We start from the raw sequence: 21185 nt of genomic DNA, 5'->3' as shown, positions 1-21185 counted from the left end.
GGACACTCTGATGTAAGGGGGCTGCTGATGGGACACTCTGATGTAAGGGGGCTGGTGATGGGACACTCTGATGTAAGGGGGCTGCTGATGGGACACTCTGATGTAAGGGGGCTGCTGATGGGACACTCTGATGTAAGGGGGCTGGTGATGGGACACTCTGATGTAAGGGGGCTGCTGATGGGACACTCTGATGTAAGGGGGCTGGTGATGGGACACTCTGATGTAAGGGGGTGCTGATGGGACACTCTGATGTAAGGGGGCTGGTGATGGGACACTCTGATGTAAGGGGGCTGCTGATGGGACACTCTGATGTAAGGGGGCTGCTGATGGGACACTCTGATGTAAGGGGGCTGCTGATGGGACACTCTGATGTAAGGGGGTGCTGATGGGACACTCTGATGTAAGGGGGTGCTGATGGGACACTCTGATGTAAGGGGGCTGGTGATGGGACACTCTGATGTAAGGGGGCTGCTGATGGGACACTCTGATGTAAGGGGGTGCTGATGGGACACTCTGATGTAAGGGGGTGCTGATGGGACACTCTGATGTAAGGGGGCTGGTGATGGGACACTCTGATGTAAGGGGGTGCTGATGGGACACTCTGATGTAAGGGGGTGGTGATGGGACACTCTGATGTAAGGGGGTGCTGATGGGACACTCTGATGTAAGGGGGCTGGTGATGGGACACTCTCATGTAAGTGGGCTGGTCTGGATGAAGTCCAGGGCCAAATTTCTGTCCCAGTCCGGCCCTGGATGGTGTATGGGGGGGGGGGGGGGGTCACAACTATTGGGGTAAAAGTAAACCAATCACCTTTTTTTTTTTTTTTTTTTTATGTTAGAGAAAGAAACAGACTTTTCCTTGTCGGGAGCGCATGGAAAAAATCACATATTTTCCCAAAACACAGAGAAACGCATTGGCAGACGGATCTGCTAATGCACGTGCCAACCCAACACCACATGGTGCTGATTGGACGCAAAACGCTTTCGGAAATGGGGCCAGCGACTTCTTTTTCTGTTTTTCTTGCCTTTGAAATGAATCGGGCTGCCCCCCCCCCCCCCCCATATGTAACGCACGGGAACACTCAGTCGTACCTGTAGATGTAAACTAAAGCCTAAGTCGCCCGTTTACACACCTAAGTTTACTGCAGCACCAGCTGCTGTGCCAGATATTTTTTGCTTTTGTTTATGGGTTTTTGGAGTGGCGCCATTCATTTGAATGGGCCTCCCTCCCTCCCCTCCAAAAAAAAAAAAAAAAAAAGGCGCCAAAGAAGCTCATGTGCTAAATTTTGGCACAGAGCCAGGCGTGTTTGCCGTTGTGTTGTTTGGCGTTGCGTTGTTTGCCGCACAATCTTTTTGCGTTTTGTGGTAAAACAATCGCGCCAAAACAGTTTTGGGTGCCATTAAGAAATGTGGAATCGCAAATACGTTTCGCTGCGATTCTGCCCATATCCACAACGTTCAGGGGTGCGAATCCAAAGGCTGGACATGTCCAGAGTCCAGTAAATGACAAAACACACGTGGCGCGGCCCGGTCTTAGCGCCCACTCTTTTGAAGAGTGATCTGTGTTTGGATTCTTCCTCATTTGTGTAATATCACCTCCTCGCTGCCTGCATTTCACCCCATGAACCGTTCACTAGCATGTGCATTGTACGCGGTCAGGGCTGCTGTTAGGCCCACTTGTGCGATCTGAAAGTTGCGCGATTTTTTTTTTCCCCGTGAACATGCGGCCCTTTGTCGCAATTTTGATGCAACGTTAAGCAATGCCTGTGTAATCTTGAGGTCTCTGGACTTCAAATTGCATCAATGTCGAAACCAAAGTAGTGCAGGGATTACTTTGAAGTCGCTGTGACTTGAAGTTGCACAGATATGAATGCCACTCATTGGAAATCATGGGGTACGACTTGCATTCTCAAGTCGCAGGACAAGTCGCACAAGTGTGAAAGGGGCCTCAGAAATCACGGGGGGCCCCATACAGCCTACCTGACATCACGGCCCCCCCCCCCCCAGGCCAAAAGTGACGAGGACGTAGATTTATCAGTCCCATTCTCTACAGCCTCAGCTCTACAGATGAATGAATAGGAAGCCCTCTGAGGCTTCCTGCTCATTAACAAACTGGAGCAAAGAAAAAAACTGTTTACTAGGCTTCAGTGATGAATGGACACAGGAGCGACTGGTACCGATCGCTCACTGTGTTCATTCAGGAAAGGAATGGGGCTAGTAAATGGCATTCCCTTCTGTGCCAGCAGCAGCTGCCGGCTGGAGAGGAGGGAAGCTGGCAGCGCTGCGGGGGGGAAAAAGGGCACACAGGGGGGCCCGGGCAGTAGATGGAAGCGGCACATGTGCTAGAACCAACCCCCTGCAGTTCAGTGGGAGGGAGCGAGAGAAGGAGAAGCTGGCAGAGCTGCTTTAGGAGACAGAAGAGGACAGTACAGCTGGCCCTCCTCCTCAGCAGGTAACACCTGGGCCCCCCTTTGAACTGATGGGGCCCGGGCCCAGTACAGGAGGGCCTTATCAGCGGCCCCCCTACGTGGTTGTAGGATGCTTGCAGAGCGGCTCTATTCGCTTGAATGGGTCGCGTTTGGCGGGCGGCATAAACTTCTGCCTCGGCAGTGAAGCAAAGCATTGCAGCTGCGGCATGCGTCCACCCCGGGTGATGCCTCTGCAGATAAAATGGGAGCAGTTGGGGGGGGACGGGGTGGTAAAAGCACATGTAAACAGCAAAATTCTACCACCCCTTAACATCTGAACGAGCTCTTATCGAGTGGCTCTGCCGTCCCCTCCATCCTTTGTACTGTATTTGCTTTCCGCTCCACCATCAATGCAGATCTGTGCTACCTCCATCTATAATTCATAGCGCCATCTGTACGCCTCTTACAGTCAGATGTACATTGCAGAAAGCTTTCAGGACAAAACACTCTCGCGGTCACCGCCGTAGAAAAAATAGGGCCGATGCGGTGTTCACTAGAAAGTGGGACGCTCATTCCTTTAATCGTCCTCCGAATAAGTGTTACAATGTAACCAGTGGTGGCCCGTCCATTAAGGGCGCCCGAGCGCCACCCCCTCCATCCACAGCCGCCACCCCCATCCATGGGACGAAACACGTCGGAGGATGTGGCTTAGATGGATTTCAGCTGAGGCTGTTTTTACTTCTGGGACGGATGGGTCTATAGGGGCATTTGGGACATCCTCTCCACATTCTATAGCAGGTCCAAAGATAATGTTCTGTGAGAGTCATTTGATGGTTAGGAACGGGAAGGTGCCGTCACTACTATGCAGGAAGCTTAGAAACTGGAAACATTAAGCTTTGGGGGTGTTTTTCTGCTAAGGGGAGAGGACAACTTCACCGCATCAAAGGGATGATGGACGGGGGGGGGGGGTGGGGGGGCGCACGTACCACCAAATCTTGGGTGAGAACCTCCTTCCCTCAGCCAGGGCATTGAAGATGGGTCATGGATGGGTCTTCCAGCATGACAATGACCCAATGGGGGGGGGGGGGGGTGGACGCATGTCTTCCAGTATGACAATGACCCAATGGGGGGGGGGGGGGGGTGGACGCATGTCTTCCAGTATGACAATGACCCAATGGGGGGGGGGGGGGGGTGGACGCATGTCTTCCAGTATGACAATGACCCAAAACATACCACCAAGGCAACAACAAAGAAGTGTCTCAAGAAGAAGCACATGAAGGTCCCGGAGTGGCCTAGCCAGTCTCCAGACCTTAATCCCATAGAAAATATGTGGAGGGAGCTGGAGGTTCGAGTTACCAAACATCAGCCTCGAAACCTGAATGACTTGGAGAGAATCTGCAAAGAGGACAAAAACCCCTCCCGACGTGTGCAGATCTGGTGGTCCATTGAAACCAGAGACCTCGAAACTCTATATGGGTTCACTGTTATTGAATGTGGTCACATGATCGGCTGATCCTTCCCACCCCACCAATGTTAAAGGGATGCCGGGGCTGGGCAGGAAAGGGATTATTATTGAAAAGAGTGTGCAAATAAAAAAATGCATTCTGCAGCTTTACGGGCCCCGGGGCCATCTTTAATATTGATCGGACTCTGGGCAACCAATCTCTTGGGTTCTCTTCCAAATCTACTTGTCAACTATTTGCGGGCAGTGCGGGCTCAAGGGGTAGCTGCTTTGGGCCCCCCCACAACAATGACTGGGCCCACTGCAGCTGCCCCTTTTGCCCTTTGTTTAAGATGGCCCTAATGGGCCCATGTACACAGGGCCGTCTTTAATATTGATTGGATGATGATGAGTAGGGATGGGGATTGGGGATGATAAGGAGGATGATGAGTAGGGATGGGGATGATGATGAATAGGGATGGGGATGATGATGATGATAGGTAGGGATGATGAGGATGATGATAGGTAAGGATATTGATTGGACCCTGGGCAAAATTTCGCTCTCCACCTGCTCTGAGACATACAATAAATAGCAGCTAGACTTAAAATCAGTTTACTGTATCAGATCAGGCAGCAATTGCGATTGGTTGCCAGCGGTTACAGCATATCATTACTGCTTACTGACTGGTTGCTAGAGGTTACATCACACATTACGGCTCACTGATTAGTTGCTAGAGGTTACAGCAAATGATTTCTGCTTGTTAATTGGTTGCTAAAGATTACTGTACAGTAATACTGCTCACTGATTGGTTGCTAGACGTTACAGCACATTGTCTCCTCACTGCAGGGGGCATGATATACATATGACTGCCACCTTTATTTACATATCAGCTATTTATATAGTAATGTCTCCGCTATTTACATATGAATACCGGTTATTACATGTAAACACAGGGTCTGCAGGTGAGTCACAATAGGGCAGAGCTGGGCAGCATTAATAGCAGCACTTCACACTGAGATATCGGGACACAGCACAGGACTAAATCTTCACTGGACAAGGGAATTTAAACTGAGATAGTTGGCAAGTATGAGGCAGCTGGTTTGGGCCCCACAACAATGACAGGGGCCCAGGGCAGCTGCCCCTTTTGCCCTGCCTTAAAGACGGCCCTGCATGTACACCCGCCCAGTCCGCTGTGGTGCATTAAATGCTTGGGCTGCCCGATGCCCCACAACAGGCCCAGAATTTTGCCCAATGCCCATTTTTCAGCTGTTTAGAATAAATGGCACTGCTTTGCGTCAATGTGTATAACGTGCCTTGTAGTGCGCTGCATAACCGCAGCACGATCGTGTGAATGAGCCCCAAATGTCTGGATATATGTGTGTAATCATACAGATCTATGCCAGCCTAGAGACAAAAAAAAAAAATCACTTTTTGGTTGTAACGTAAATTAAGTAGACCCCCCCCCCCCCCCCCAAATCACGGGACATTAATATCTCTGCACTGAGACGCAGCGAATGGGTCCGGAGTGCCTCCGAGCCAATTTGTTGCAGCAAATTTGTAATGGAAGAGATTAATATGAAGACCACCGAAATCTCTAGTGACAGATGCAGACCCCAACCCCCCCCCCCCCCCCCCGTGCGTTCTGTGCCCAAATCTCTGTCTGGCATCTGGAGTAATAATACCCTGAATCCCCGTCTGTGCAATCAGAAGGAAAGGCCAAGGCAGCGCAGACACTTCCCTCCCGGAGACACAAGTGAAATCACCAATGAGAAGCATATTGTGAGGTCACGGCCCAGACGGGACAGGGGGGAGGGGGGCACAGATCCTGCTATCCTCTGTAATCTCCGGCATGGTTACTATATATATGACCAAAGCCCCGGAGATGAACCGCGGCAGAACCCCGCATGCCCCCCGTTCCCGAATCCCAACATAGATCTACAGGCATCTGAAATATACTCCACATTCAGGACCGCAGAAACGCGTCAACTCAGCATGATGGGAATATAAATGGATATTTTTTTGTTTTAGATGGTAAAGGTTTTTATTACTGTCTATGTCTCCCAGCTGGGGAGATTCACCCTCTTAATCTGTTCTGGTGTCACCGACACAGGAAGTGGTCCAATATGTTACAAGTGGCACCAAAACAGGAGCTTTGTTTACAGATACACTTTAATGATGTTTCAGTTTTTGAAGGATCTCATCATTGAGTTCCCAGGTCTGTACACCCGCTGTGCCCATTATGAGGGGTTCCCACCATCCCTGTGCTGAGTTCCTGGGTCTGTACACCCGCTGTGCCCATTATGAGGGGTTCCCACCATCCCTGTGCTGAATTCCCGGGTCTGTACACCCGCTGTGCCCATTATGAGGGGTTCCCACCATCCCTGTGCTGAGTTCCCGGGTCTGTACACCCGCTGTGCCCATTATGAGGGGTTACCATCATCTCTGTGCTGAGTTCCCGGGTCTGTACACCCGCTGTGCCCATTATGAGGGGTTCCCACCATCTCTGTGCTGAGTTCCCGGGTCTGTACACCCGCTGTGCCCATTATGAGGGGTTCCCACCATCCCTGTGCTGAGTTCCCGGGTCTGTACACCCGCTGTGCCCATTATGAGGGGTTCCCACAATCCCTGTGCTGAGTTCCCGGGTCTGTACACCTGCTGTGCCCATTATGAGGGGTTCCCACCATCCCCGTGCTGAGTTCTAGGGTCTGTACACCCGCTGTGCCCATTATGAGGGGTTCCCACCATCCCTGTGCTGAGTTCCCGGGTCTGTACACCTGCTGTGCCCATTATGAGGGGTTCCCACCATCCCTGTGCTGAGTTCTAGGGTCTGTACACCTGCTGTGCCCATTATGAGGGGCTCCCACCATCCCTGTGCTGAGTTCCGGGGTCTGTACACCCGCTGTGCCCATTATGAGGGGTTCCCACCATCCCTGTGCTGAGTTCCTGGGTCTGTACACCCGCTGTGCCCATTATGAGGGGTTCCCACCATCCCTGTGCTGAGTTCCGGGGTCTGTACACCCGCTGTGCCCACTATGAGGGGTCCCCACCATCCCTGTGCTGAGTTCCCGGGTCTGTACACTCATTGTGCCCATTATGAGGGTCTCCCACCATCCCTGCTGCACTCATGTTATTTTTATATAATAGAAAAAATTCAACAGGAGGGGTTCAGACACTTGAATGTGGGCAAGGCCATCTAAAAGCATAAGGTGGTTGTAACAGCACATGGCCCATGGCACTGAGATCTCACTCAAGGAATATACAGAGGTGGAGGTGACAGGTGCTCTTTACTGGTGGACATGCAGTGGTCAGGTCTAGTAGCCCATACCTTAGCAGAAGGTTCTGGGTCGGGCAAGATCTGAGGGATGGGCATAGGTGGAAGAATGAACAGCTCACCGGGTACACCAGGGTTGCTCTGTGCGCCACATTCCTTATGGAACAACCAGTGAGGGCTGAAGACTAGTGGAGGAAATCTCCATTCCCTGCTACTGTACACAATATACAGGCTCATGTTTTATTATTAAAAAGTTGTCCTTGACCTCCAATCAGTGACTTTGCCTAGGCTGAGATGATGTCATCAATCTTCTGCAGGCAGAAGGAAGCATTTCCTCAGTCTTCCCTCCCCCAGTGATCAGACTGTACATTGTAACTTTATATCAAGTCACAAGGTGAGGGACTGAAGCAAGGGGCTGAACTGTGTCAGACATTTGTGAACACAGCCAACAACTCTGAAGAATTTACATGATTGTCTCATTTCTGAGCTGGCATCTCAGTCCAGGATGTAGATGATGACCTTGGATGATGCCTGAACAAAGATGGCATTGGCTTCCAGGAGAGAAAAGCAGATGAAGTCATTGTCAGGGGGGAGCACTGTGATCTCTGTGAGAGGTAGTAAATACCTGGAAGGGTGACACTGATACGTGCTGCACTTAGCATGCAGTTGCTGGGCCCACTTTCATGCTGGGACTTGTAGTTTCACAAGGTATATTTCAGGTTACTGGAGAGATTCAGAAGGTCAAAAAAACAAACATTGGCACTCAGGTGGAGTTTACCAATCTTACCAATTTCCTTCGCACGGCTGGCAATAAACTGCGTTCTTGGCGTGGGGAAGGAACAGACCCAATCTTGTCTGTATAATCGCCGCATTCACGCTGAGAGCTCGCCGTGTGATTACCGTCCACTGAGGCCGACCACTTCATACATAGGAATAGAAAAAGAACTTCTGCCAATTACAGCGCACACTGAGAAAAGCGCTGAAGGGATCTGGAAAAGTCATCTCGAACTGCGGGGGGTTATATTCCAGAAATGCGGAGCTCGTTCCACACTTTGGGGGTACTAATATTAAAGGAGAAGAAAAACTGGTGAGTTTCCTCCATCAACATTTCTTGGGGCCACATAATTATCTAAATTCAGAAGTTTTTTTTTTTTTTTTTTGCAAATATTTTTATTTTATTATTTATATAATTTTATTATATTTTTTTATTAGTATTATTTGTTTATGTATTTATTTATTTATATTATTTATTTTATTTTTATTTTTAAATGCAAATATGTTTATTTTATTTTATTAATGATATTATGTTATTATTTATTTTATTATTATTATTATTATTATTGATCTATTTATATTATTATTACTTTTATTATTATTTTTATATGCAAATATTTGAATTGTATTATTTATATTATTTTATTATATATTTTTATTATTATTATTATTGATTTATTTATATTATTATTTATTTTATTTTCTATTTTGTATTTTTATATGCACAAATATTTTATTTTTATTTTATTATTTATATTACTTTATTATATTTATTTGTTTTTTATCATTATTATTAATTTATTTATATTATTGTTTATTTTATTTTTATTTTTATATGCAAATATATTTTATTTTTATTTTATTTTATTATTTATATTATTTATATTATATTTTTATTATTATTATTAATTTATTTATAATATTATTTCTTTTTTTTGTATATATATATATATATATATATATATATATATATATATATTATGCCAATATTTTTATTAAGAAAAAGCCCAAAAGTTCTTTATGCACTACACGCAGATCATAGTGGGTGGGAGGAGCCAGCAGGGGGCGGTACATAGCTTCCTGAAACCAGTAATCTCAAGAGCCCTCAGCCCTGATGTAAGCAGTGGGAGGAGATATGTAAATCTTAATATGCCGTAGGTGGGGTCAGTCTGGAGGAGTGGGCGTTCCTAAGCAGGCTGTATTTGCATAGGTAACGCCCCCATGTGATGCTGAGCTTCCATGGTTGGGGTGTCCTGTCCTAGGGTGACAACGTTGCTTCTCCATAGATACAGTAAAGTGAAGCGTTGTCACCCTAGGACAGGAAGTGTGTTACCGGCAGGATCCCCGGGTGGAAATAAAGACAACAAAGCTTGAAACAGGAAAACGCCTCATCTAGGGATCGGTAGGATGAAATTTGGGACATCTTGTTGGTGGGTTTAGATACACTTTAAGAAGTAGTCTCCCCAACCAACGTGACTCTTGTCTCCAGGAGTATGAAGATATTCAGAGGAGGGCGCTGTTCTTATTGTTTGCGTTTGCATAAAGTTTATTCATGCATTCAGAATAAAATCCAACGTGTTTCAGGAATTCCAAGTTAGCTCCCTTCATCTGGGTTTATGAAATGCTGGAAGGGCTGTAACCTGGACAGTGCTGTTATCTTCATCCTACAGAGTGCTGCTTTAAGCCGGCTTCAGATATAGTGTGGATTCCCCCCCCCCCCCCCCCCCCTCTATTATCCTTTATCACCAGGACAGGAAGTGATGCGAAATCCAACTTTAACAGTTGTCACCGAAACAGGAAGTGAGGTTAAATCTTGCCAATGGAGACACTGGTGCTGGTTTCTAAGAAGGGATTTCTCCCTTACTTGCTGTTGTGTCTCCAGGACATGGGGACATAAAATAAAAAACTGACAGAGTTTCCAATCCTTCCCGAATCCCCTGACAGCTATTCTGATTCATTGTATCACTTTATGTTCCGTCTTCCTGGATTGCTTCCTATTTCCTGTGTCCATGGCCCAGGCCTTTGTCCGAGCCCCGGATAATGCCGCTAAGCCCTCGTTCACACTGAGGCTCGGTTTCCACTTGTGAGACTTGTCCTGCAACTTGGGACTGCAAAGTCGCATGACAAGTCGTACCCCCATGTCTTCTCTCAGGCCTCGAAGAAGGGGAATCCATATTCCCCGAAACATGTTGGCCATAGATCACCAATCTAACCATGGCACTGGGTCTGGACATTATACTCCACCGAGCTTCCTATACCTGGCTACGACAGGGGTCCCCAAGGCCAGACATGATACTCAACATAGCTTCACAGGCACACATTCTAATGATATCTTCTCTCAGGCCTTGAAGAAGGGGAACCCATATTCCTCGAAACATGTTGGCCATATATCACCAATCTAACCACGGCACTGGGGCTGGACATTATACTCTACTGAGCTTTCTATACCTGGCCCCCACAGGGGCCCCCGATGCCAGACATGATACTCCACACAGCTTCACAGGCACACATTCTAATGATGTCTTCTCTCAGGCCTTGAAGAAGAGGAACCCATATTCCTCGAAACATGTTGGCCATAGATCACCAATCTAACCATGGCACTGGGTCTGGACATTATACTCCACCAAGCTTCCTATACCTGGCTACGACAGGGGTCCCCAAGGCCAGACATGATACTCAACATAGCTTCACAGGCACACATTCTAATGATGTCTTCTCTCAGGCCTTGAAGAAGGGGAACCCATATTCCTCGAAACATGTTGGGCATATATCACCAATCTAACCACGGCACTGGGGCTGGACATTATACTCTACTGAGTTTTCTATACCTGGCCCCCACAGGGGCCCCCGATGCCAGACATGATACTCCACACAGCTTCACAGGCACACATTCTAATGATGTCTTCTCTCAGGCCTTGAAGAAGAGGAACCCATATTCCTCGAAACATGTTGGCCATATATCACCAATCTAACCACGGCACTGAGGCTGGACGTTATACTCCGCTGAGCATCCTATACCGGACCCACACAGGTGCCCGTGGGGCCAGCCATGATATTCATGTTGTTTCCCATACTCGGCCCCTATAGGCACTGCTGAAGCCAGACACCATACTCCATGTAGCTTCCAATATCCAGCCCCCTCATTTACCCCTCTGGTCAGACATTATACTCTATTGAATTTCCTATACCTGGCCTCCCACTGGTGTCCCTTATGCACCACATAGCTGCACAGGCCCACATTCTAATAATGTCTTCTCTCAGACCTAGAAGAAAAGGAATCCATGGCACTGGGGCCTGGAAATTAAATTCCACTGAGCTTCCTATACCAGACCCCCACAGTTGCCCCCCCCCCCCCCAGGGCAAGACATGATACTCCACATAGTTTCCTATACCCGGCCCCCATAGTAGCTGCTGGAGGCAGACTCTATACTTCTTATACCTGGCTCCCACAGGCACACATTCTACTGATGTCTTCTCTAAGGTCTTGAAGAAGGGGAACCCACATTCCCTGAAACATGTTGGTCATATATCACCTCAACCAATGGGGCCAGCCACTATATTTAACCAAGCTTCCTATACCCGGCCCCCACAAGTGCCCTTGGGGCCAGACATGATACTCCACAAAGCTTCCTTTACCTGCCTCCAAAGTTGGTCCCTGGGGTCAGACATGATACTCCATGAAGCTTCAATTACCTGCCCCCCACAGATGCCCCCATTGTCAAACACTATACTGCACTTAGCTTCTCTTACTCGACCCCCACAGGTGCCGCTGGGGCCAGACACAGCTTCCTATATCTGGCCCCCACAGGCACACATTCTAATGATGTCTTCTATCAGGCCTTGATAAAGGAGAACCCATATTCTCCGGAACGTGTTGGCTGGATATCACCATTCTAACCACGGCACTGGGGACAAGCACTATGTTCCACCAAGCTTCCTATACCCAGCCCCCACAGATGCCCCCTGGAGCCAGACAATATACTCCACCAAGCTTCCTATACCCGGCCCCCACAGATGCCCCCTGGAGCCAGACAATATACTCCACCAAGCTTCCTATACCCGGCCCCCACAGATGCCCCCTGGAGCCAGACAATATACTCCACCAAGCTTCCTATACCCAGCCCCCACAGATGCCCCCTGAGGCCAGACACTATACTCCACCAAGCTTCCTATACCCAGCCCCCACAGATGCCCCCTGAGGCCAGACACTATACTCCACCAAGCTTCCTATACCGGGCCTCCACAGATGCCCCCTGGGGCCAGACACTATACTCCACATAGCTTCTCATACCCGGCCCCCACAGATGTCCCCTGGAGCCAGACAATATACTCCACCAAGCTTCCTATACCGGGCCTCCACAGATGCCCCCTGGGGCCAGACACTATACTCCACCAAGCTTCCTATACCCAGCCCCCACAGATGTCCCCTGGAGCCAGACAATATACTCCACCAAGCTTCCTATACCCGGCCCCCACAGATGCCCCCTGGAGCCAGACAATATACTCCACCAAGCTTCCTATACCCAGCCCCCACAGATGCCCCCTGGAGCCAGACAATATACTCCACCAAGCTTCCTATACCCGGCCCCCACAGATGCCCCCTGGAGCCAGACAATATACTCCACCAAGCTTCCTATACCCAGCCCCCACAGATGCCCCCTGGAGCCAGACAATATACTCCACCAAGCTTCCTATACCCAGCCCCCACAGATGCCCCCTGAGGCCAGACACTATACTCCACCAAGCTTCCTATACCCAGCCCCCACAGATGCCCCCTGAGGCCAGACACTATACTCCACCAAGCTTCCTATACCGGGCCTCCACAGATGCCCCCTGGGGCCAGACACTATACTCCACATAGCTTCTCATACCCGGCCCCCACAGATGTCCCCTGGAGCCAGACAATATACTCCACCAAGCTTCCTATACCGGGCCTCCACAGATGCCCCCTGGGGCCAGACACTATACTCCACCAAGCTTCCTATACCCAGCCCCCACAGATGTCCCCTGGAGCCAGACAATATACTCCACCAAGCTTCCTATACCCGGCCCCCACAGATGCCCCCTGGAGCCAGACAATATACTCCACCAAGCTTCCTATACCCAGCCCCCACAGATGCCCCCTGGAGCCAGACAATATACTCCACCAAGCTTCCTATACCCGGCCCCCACAGATGCCCCCTGGAGCCAGACAATATACTCCACCAAGCTTCCTATACCCAGCCCCCACAGATGCCCCCTGGAGCCAGACAATATACTCCACCAAGCTTCCTATACCCAGCCCCCACAGATGCCCCCTGAGGCCAGACACTATACTCCACCAAGCTTCCTATACCCAGCCCCCACAGATGCCCCCTGAGGCCAGACACTATACTCCACCAAGCTTCCTATACCGGGCCTCCACAGATGCCCCCTGGGGCCAGACACTATACTCCACATAGCTTCTCATACCCGGCCCCCACAGATGTCCCCTGGAGCCAGACAATATACTCCACCAAGCTTCCTATACCCGGCCCCCACAGATGCCCCCTGGGGCCAGACACTATACTCCACATAGCTTCTCATACCTGGCCCCCACAGGTGCCCCTTTGGGCCAGATGCAATATTCCACATAGCTTCCTATACCCAGCCCCCACAGACAAACATTCTAATGATGTCTCCTATGAGGACTTGAAGGAGAACCTATATTCGCCGAGAGATCCTATCCCTGGATTGCGGTGGCTGTATACCACAATCCTAACCAATAAAGTCTTTACACACCGAGTTTTCCACCGCCTGTACCAGGTAGGAGATCATTTCACAGATAATATTTCATGAAAGTAATACTATAGAAAGTTGTCAGAAACTTCAGACATACTATAGAAGATGGTCAGAGACTGCAGACATACTACAGGAGATGGTCAGAGACTGCAGACATACTACAGGAGATGGTCAGAGACTGCAGACATACCACAGGACATGGTCAGAGACTGAAGACATACTACAGGAGATGGTCAGAGACTGCAGATATACTACAGGAAATGGTCAGAGACTGCAGACATACTACAGGAGATGGTAGGAGACTGCAGATATACTACAGAAGATGGTCAGAGACTGCAGATATACTATAGGAGATGGTCAGAGACTGCAGACATAGTACAGGAGATGGTCAGAGACTGCAGACATAGTACAGGAGATGGTCAGAGACTGCAGACATACTACAGGAGATAATCAGAGACTGCAGACAAACTACAGGAGATGGTCAGAGACTGCAGACATAGTACAGGAGATAGTCAGAGACTGCAGACATACTACAGGAGATAATCAGAGACTGCAGACAAACTACAGGAGATGGTCAGAGACTGCAGATATAGTACAGGAGATAATCAGAGACTGCAGACATACTACAGGAGATGATCAGAGACTGCAGACATAATACAGGAGATGGTGAGAGACGGCAGACATAATACAGGAGATGATCAGAGACTGCAGACAAACTACAGGAGACAATCAGAGACTGCAGACATCCTGCAGGAGATGGTCAGAGACTGCAGACATATTACAGGAGATGGTCAGAGACTGCAGACATAGTACAGGAGATGGTCAGAGACTGCAGACATAGTACAGGAGATGGTCAGAGATTGGAAACACATTATAGGAGAGTGCTATTCCAGGCTGTGTACAAATCAATGATCCCACATTTGTATTCCATAAACCCCCTTCTCTATTATTTGTATCACAATTTATATTCCTCTCAGTAACATCCAATATAAAAACATAAAGAGAGAAGAGAGATGAACAGCATAAGAAAAAGTGACAGTGTGTAAGAAATAAAAGGGGCCCCCCGAGGGCAGCACAAAAAGTGCCAAAGGTCCACAGGTTGGGCAGCGGGACCACAGAGCACAGTCATGTATGTACAGTGTGTGTGTGTGTGTCGCACAGTTCCAGGGGCGGGGGGTCACTTTATATATATGGAGCTGTGCGCTGGCTACATGTGTATACAATGCTTAAACATTATTATTTTTTATTATTATTTATACATTTGTGGCACTATTTGTTATGTGCTTTGTGTATATCAGGAGTGTGTGTAGCACACAATACTAAGTTTTCCTATAGTGTGCGCACAGTATAAGGATTGTGGTGCAGTGTGAGCACAGTACCGTGTATAGGGAGTTGTGCTGTGGTGTATAGAGACGTGTTGTGTAATGTACAGGGAGTTGTGTTGTATTGAGGGATGCTGTATATTGTATAGAATATTGTGTTGTGCACCAGATAGGTAGCTGTGGTGTACAGAAGGTCATGCAGTGTGTAGAGCTGTATGTGTTGTGTATAGGAGGATGTTGTGTATAGAGGATTGTGATGTACCCTATATAGGTTGGTGTTATGGTGAATAGAGGATGTCGGGGGTGGTGTTGTATAAAAGACCCCATGTATATGTGTTTGTAGTGTAGAGAGTTGTAAGGTGTTGTGCTGTACAGGGGGTTGTAGTGTACCCTCTATAGAGGGTTATGTTGTGATGTATAGGGGTTGTAGCATGTGATGTGTGATGTACAGGGGTTGTAGAGTGTGCTGTGTGATGTACAGGGGTTGTAGAGTGTGCTGTGTGATGTACAGGGGTTGTAGAGTGTGCTGTGTGATGTACAGGGCTTGTTATGTATAGGTATGTATAGGGAGAGGTTGTGTTGTATCCTATATATAGGTTTATGTCATGGTATAATGTAAGGGGCTGTGTTGCAGTGTATGTGGGGGTTGCAGAGTATCCTGTGCAGTGTGTTGTGTTCTACCCTACATATAGGTTGGTGTCATGGTGTAATGTATAGGGGTTGTGCTGTAGTCCATATATAGGCTATGGTGTAATGTACAGAGATTGTATTACAGTATATGGGGGGTTGTAGTGTACACAGTATAGAGAGTTATGTTGTGGTGTACAGGGGGTTGTAGAGTGTGCTGTGTGATGTAGAGAGGGTTGCAGTGTATAGGGAGATGCTGTGAGCTCCATAGGAGGTTGTGTTGTAGCCTATATATAGGTTGATGTCATGGTGTAACATAAAAGGTTTGCATTGTGTTGTACTCTATATACAGTTTATTATGGCGTAACATATAGGGGGTTTACAGAGTGTGCTTTGTGGTGCCAGAGGGCCGTGTGTTGTACCCTATATATAGTTCTGTGTTATAGTGTAATGTATGGGGGCTGTGTTGTACTCTATATAAAGGTCATAGTGTAATGTATAAGGGTTGTGTTGGGTTTATAGAGTGTGCTGTGTGGTGTTGGAGAGCTGTGTGGTGTGTTGGACTCTATATATAGCTCTATATGGTATAGTGTCTTGCATAGAGGTTGTGTTGTATCCCATATAGGTTTGTGTTATGCTGTACTCTGTATATCTATTTATGTTATGGTGTATATGGGTTGTGTTGTTGTGTTGCAGGCTGTGCGGTGTTGGAGGGCTGTGTGTTGTGCTGTGGTGTCATTTATAGAGTGTTGTGTTGTATTGAGCACTATTTATAGAATTTTGTTACAGTGGAACGCATAGGAGGTTGTGTTATGTTGTGTTGTATCCTTTATATATGTTTATGTTTAATGTATACTGAGTTGTGTTGTATCTGTGGGGTGTCATTTATAGGGGGTTGTGTTATACTCCGTATATAGGAAGTTGTATTGTATAGGGTGTTGTGTTTTGTCGGGTTGTGTTGTACTCTGTGTAGGGTGTGCTGTGTGTATATAGGAGGTTGTGCCGTACCCTATGTAGGGTGTACTGTATAGGGTGTTGGGTACATATAGCAGGCTGTGTCGCGGTGTCGGAGGTCGGTAGGTTGTATATTCGGGTCACGTAGAGTCTCACACTCACCCACTCCGTATTTCTCGTCCTCGGTTGGGATCCACATTCTCCCGACACCCGATTCCGGGTCACCGGCTGCGCCCCTCACCCGGCGGCGCCCGGCTCATCGGCTGTCAGCTCTCCGGCGGTTCAGCAGATCCCTCCTCGGCTGATGCCTGGCTGGGATTGGGGCCCATGTGGCGCCGGGGGGCCCCGGGAGAGCAGCATGTCGCTGTCAGGGGCCCCAACAGCTCCCGCTGTACACTGGATGGAGGCAGAGAGAGGAATCGGGAGAGGAGGAGAGAGAGAGGGGGAGGGGGAGGAGGACTCCAACATCAGCACCACTCCGAGATCCGCATCATCCTCATCATCATCATCCCTACTCATCATCGTCATCACCATCCCTACTCATCATCATCACCATCATCATCCCCACTCATCATCATCATCCCTACTCATAATCGTCATCACCATCCCTACTCATCACCATCATCATCCCTACTCATCATCATCATCACCATCCCTACTCATCATCATCACCATCATCATCATCCCTACTCATCATCATCCCTACTCATAATCGTCATCACCATCCCTACTCATCACCATCATCATCCCTACTCATCATCATCATCACCATCCCTACTCATCATCATCACCATCATCATCCCCACTCATCATCATCATCATCCCTACTCATAATCGTCATCACCATCCCTACTCATCACCATCATCATCCCTACTCATCATCATCATCACCATCCCTACTCATCATCATCACCATCATCATCATCCCTACTCATCATCATCCCTACTCATAATCGTCATCACCATCCCTACTCATCACCATCATCATTCCTACTCATCATCATCATCACCATCCCTACTCATCATCATCACCATCATCATCCCCACTCATCATCATCATCATCCCTACTCATAATCGTCATCACCATCCCTACTCATCACCATCATCATCCCTACTCATCATCATCATCACCATCCCTACTCATCATCATCACCATCATCATCATCCCTACTCATCATCATCCCTACTCATAATCGTCATCACCATCCCTACTCATCACCATCATCATCCCTACTCATCATCATCATCACCATCCCTACTCATCATCACCATCATCATCCCCACTCATCATCATCATCCCTACTCATAATCGTCATCACCATCCCTACTCATCACCATCATCATCCCTACTCATCATCATCATCACCATCCCTACTCATCATCATCACCATCATCATCATCCCTACTCATCATCATCATCATCACTATCCCTACTCATCATCATCCCCATCCCTACCTATCACCATCCTCATCATCCCTACCTATCATCATCCCCATCCCTATTCATCATCATCCCCATCCCTACTCATCATCATCCCCATCCCTACCTATCACCATCCTCATCATCTCTACCTATCATCATCCCCATCCCTACTCATCATTCTCATTATCCCATCCCTACTCACCATCCTCATCATCCCTACCTATCATCATCCCCATCCCTATTCATCATCATCCCCATCCCTACTAATCATCATCCCCATCCCTACTCATCATCATCCCCATCCCTACCTATCACCATCCTCATCATCCCTACCTATCATCATCATCCCTATTCATCATCATCTCCATCCCTACTCATCACCATCCCCATCCCTACCTATCATCATCCTCATCATCCCTACCTATCATCCCTACTCATCATTCTCATTATCCCATCCCTACTCATCATCATCCCCATCCCTACCTATCACCATCCTCATCATCCCTACCTATCATCATCCCCATCCCTATTCATCATCATCCCCATCCCTACTAATCATCATCCCCATCCCTACTCATCATCATCCCCATCCCTACCTATCACCATCCTCATCATCCCTACCTATCATCATCATCCCTATTCATCATCATCTCCATCCCTACTCATCACCATACCCATCCCTACCTATCATCATCCTCATCATCCCTACCTATCATCATCATCATCCCCATCCCTATTCATCATCATCCCCATCCCTCCTTATCATCCCCAATCCCCATCCCTACTCATCATCATCCTCATCCCTACCCATCATCATCCTCATCATCCCCATCCCTACTCATCATTCTCATTATCCCATCCCTACTCACCATCATCCCCATCCCTACCTATCACCATCCTCATCATCCCTACCTATCATCATCCCCATCCCTATTCATCATCATCCCCATCCCCATCCCTACTCATCATCATCCCCATCCTTTTCTATCACCATCCTCATCATCCCTACCTATCATCATCATCCCTATTCATCATCATCTCCATCCCTACTCATCACCATCCCCATCCCTACCTATCATCATCCTCATCATCCCTACCTATCATCATCATCATCCCCATCCCTATTCATCATCACCCCCATCCCTCCTTATCATCCCCAATCCCCATCCCTACTCATCATCATCCTCATCCCTACCCATCATCATCCTCATCATCCCCATCCCTATTCATCATTCTCATTATCCCATCCCTACTCATCATCATCCCCATCCCTACCTATCACCATCCTCATCATCCCTACCTATCATCATCCCCATCCCTATTCATCATCATCCCCATCCCTACTAATCATCATCCCCATCCCTACCTATCACCATCCTCATCATCCCTACCTATCATCAGGGCCGTCTTTAAGGCAGGGCAAAATGGGCAGCTGCCCTGGGCCCTGTCATTGTTGTGGGGCCCAAAGCGGCTGCCTCATATTTGCCAACTATGCCAGTGTAAATTCCCTTGTCCCTTGAAGTTTTAGTCCTGTGCTGTGTCCCGATATCTCAGTGACTCACCTGCAGACCCTGTGTTTACATGTAAAACTGGCATTGGCATTACTAAGTAAATAGATGGGGCTGGCAGCATTGATATGTAAATAAAAGTGCCATTCATATGTATATTATGCTCCCCTGCAGTGAGGAGATGATGTGCTGTAACCTCTAGCAACCAATCAATGAGCAGTATTACTGTACAGTAATCTCTAGCAACCAATTAACAAGCAGAAATCATTTGCTGTAACCTCTAGCAACTAATCAGTGAGCCGTAATGTGTGCTGTAACCTCTAGCAACCAGTCATTAAGCAGTCATGATATGCTGTAACCTCTGGCAACCAATCGCAATTGCTGCCTGATCTGATACAGTAAACTGATTTTAAGTCTATCTGCTATTTATTGTATGTCTAAGAGCAGGTGGAGAGCGAAATTGCATGGGGGGGGGGGGGGGGGGCAAGAAATTTTTTGCCCGGGGTCCAATCAATATTAAAGACGGCCCTGCCTATCATGATCCCCATCCCTACTCATCATCATCCCCATCCCTACTCATCATCATCCCCATCCTTACCTATCATCATCATCCCCATCCCTATTCATCATCATCCCCATCCCTATTCATCATCATCCCCATCCCTATTCATCATCATCCCCCTCCCTACTCATCATCATCCCCATCCTTACCTATCATCATCCTCATCATCCCTACCTATCATCATCATCATCCCCATCCCTATTCATCATCATCCCCATCCCTACTCATCACCATCCCTACCTATCATCATCCTCATCATCCCTACCTATCATCATCATCATCATCATCATCATCCTCATCCCTACACATTATCATCCTCATCATCCCCATCCCTACTCATCATCCTCATTATCCCATCCCAACTCATCATCATCCCCATTCCTACTCATCATCATCCCCGTCCCTACCTATCATCATTCCCATTCCTACTCATCATCATCCCCGTCCCTACCTATCATCACCATCATCATAATCCCTACCTATCATCATCATCCTCATCCCTGCCTATCATCATCATCCTCATCCCTACCCATCATCACTATCCCCTTCCCTACCTATCATAATCATCATCACTCCTACCTATCATCATCCTCATCCCTACTTTTTATCATTACCATCATCCCTACCAATTATCATCTTTATCATCATTCCCATGCCCACTATCACCCCCATCCTCACCCATCGTCATTCTTACCATCACCCCTACATGTTATCATTATCATTAGGAATGCACCGATACCATTTTTTTCTACAATGAGTACCGATACTTTTTTTTTTAGTATTCGCAGATACCAATTACCGATACCAATTACCGATACCAATTACCGATACCAATTACCGATCCCTACCGCTGTTTTGTTATAACCTCAGCTGTCAGCAATGGTACAAAGCATTAAAAAGTTATTTACAAATTAAATAAATAGATTTTTTCTTTAATTTAGCACTTTTTCAATGTGAAATGTGTAAATATATGTTAATATATATGTATAAAAATATTCACTAACAAAGCAAAAAAAATAAAAACGTTTTAATTGTTTATCGTTTATAAAATAGACGTGAACAAAAGAAAAAAAGCAGAAAAAGAATAATTAAATGGAGAAGAATAGGGAGTTAATTAAGGCTGATTAGAGTAA

The 21185-nt window shown here is 47.5% G+C and overlaps 1 protein-coding gene across 1 annotated transcript in view; it reads right to left on the bottom strand.

Moving 5' to 3' along the window:
* Nucleotides 1-17018, bottom strand: part of DOCK3 (dedicator of cytokinesis 3) — a 189767-nt gene extending 172749 nt beyond the window's left edge. Inside the window, 1 exon segment of the mRNA XM_077451060.1 lies at nucleotides 16721-17018. Coding sequence (XP_077307186.1) covers nucleotides 16721-16757 — 37 coding nt within the window. The 5' untranslated portion in view covers nucleotides 16758-17018.
* Between the last annotated feature and the right edge of the window lie 4167 nt (nucleotides 17019-21185).

This window comes from Lithobates pipiens, unplaced genomic scaffold, assembly GCF_037356315.1.
Source record: "Lithobates pipiens isolate NorthernLeopardFrog02 unplaced genomic scaffold, aLitPip1_a1.2 Scaffold_23, whole genome shotgun sequence".
Taxonomy (NCBI): Eukaryota; Metazoa; Chordata; class Amphibia; order Anura; family Ranidae; genus Lithobates; species Lithobates pipiens.
Note: the sequence above shows the minus strand (reverse complement) of the source record. Positions and strands in the feature narration are given on the sequence as shown.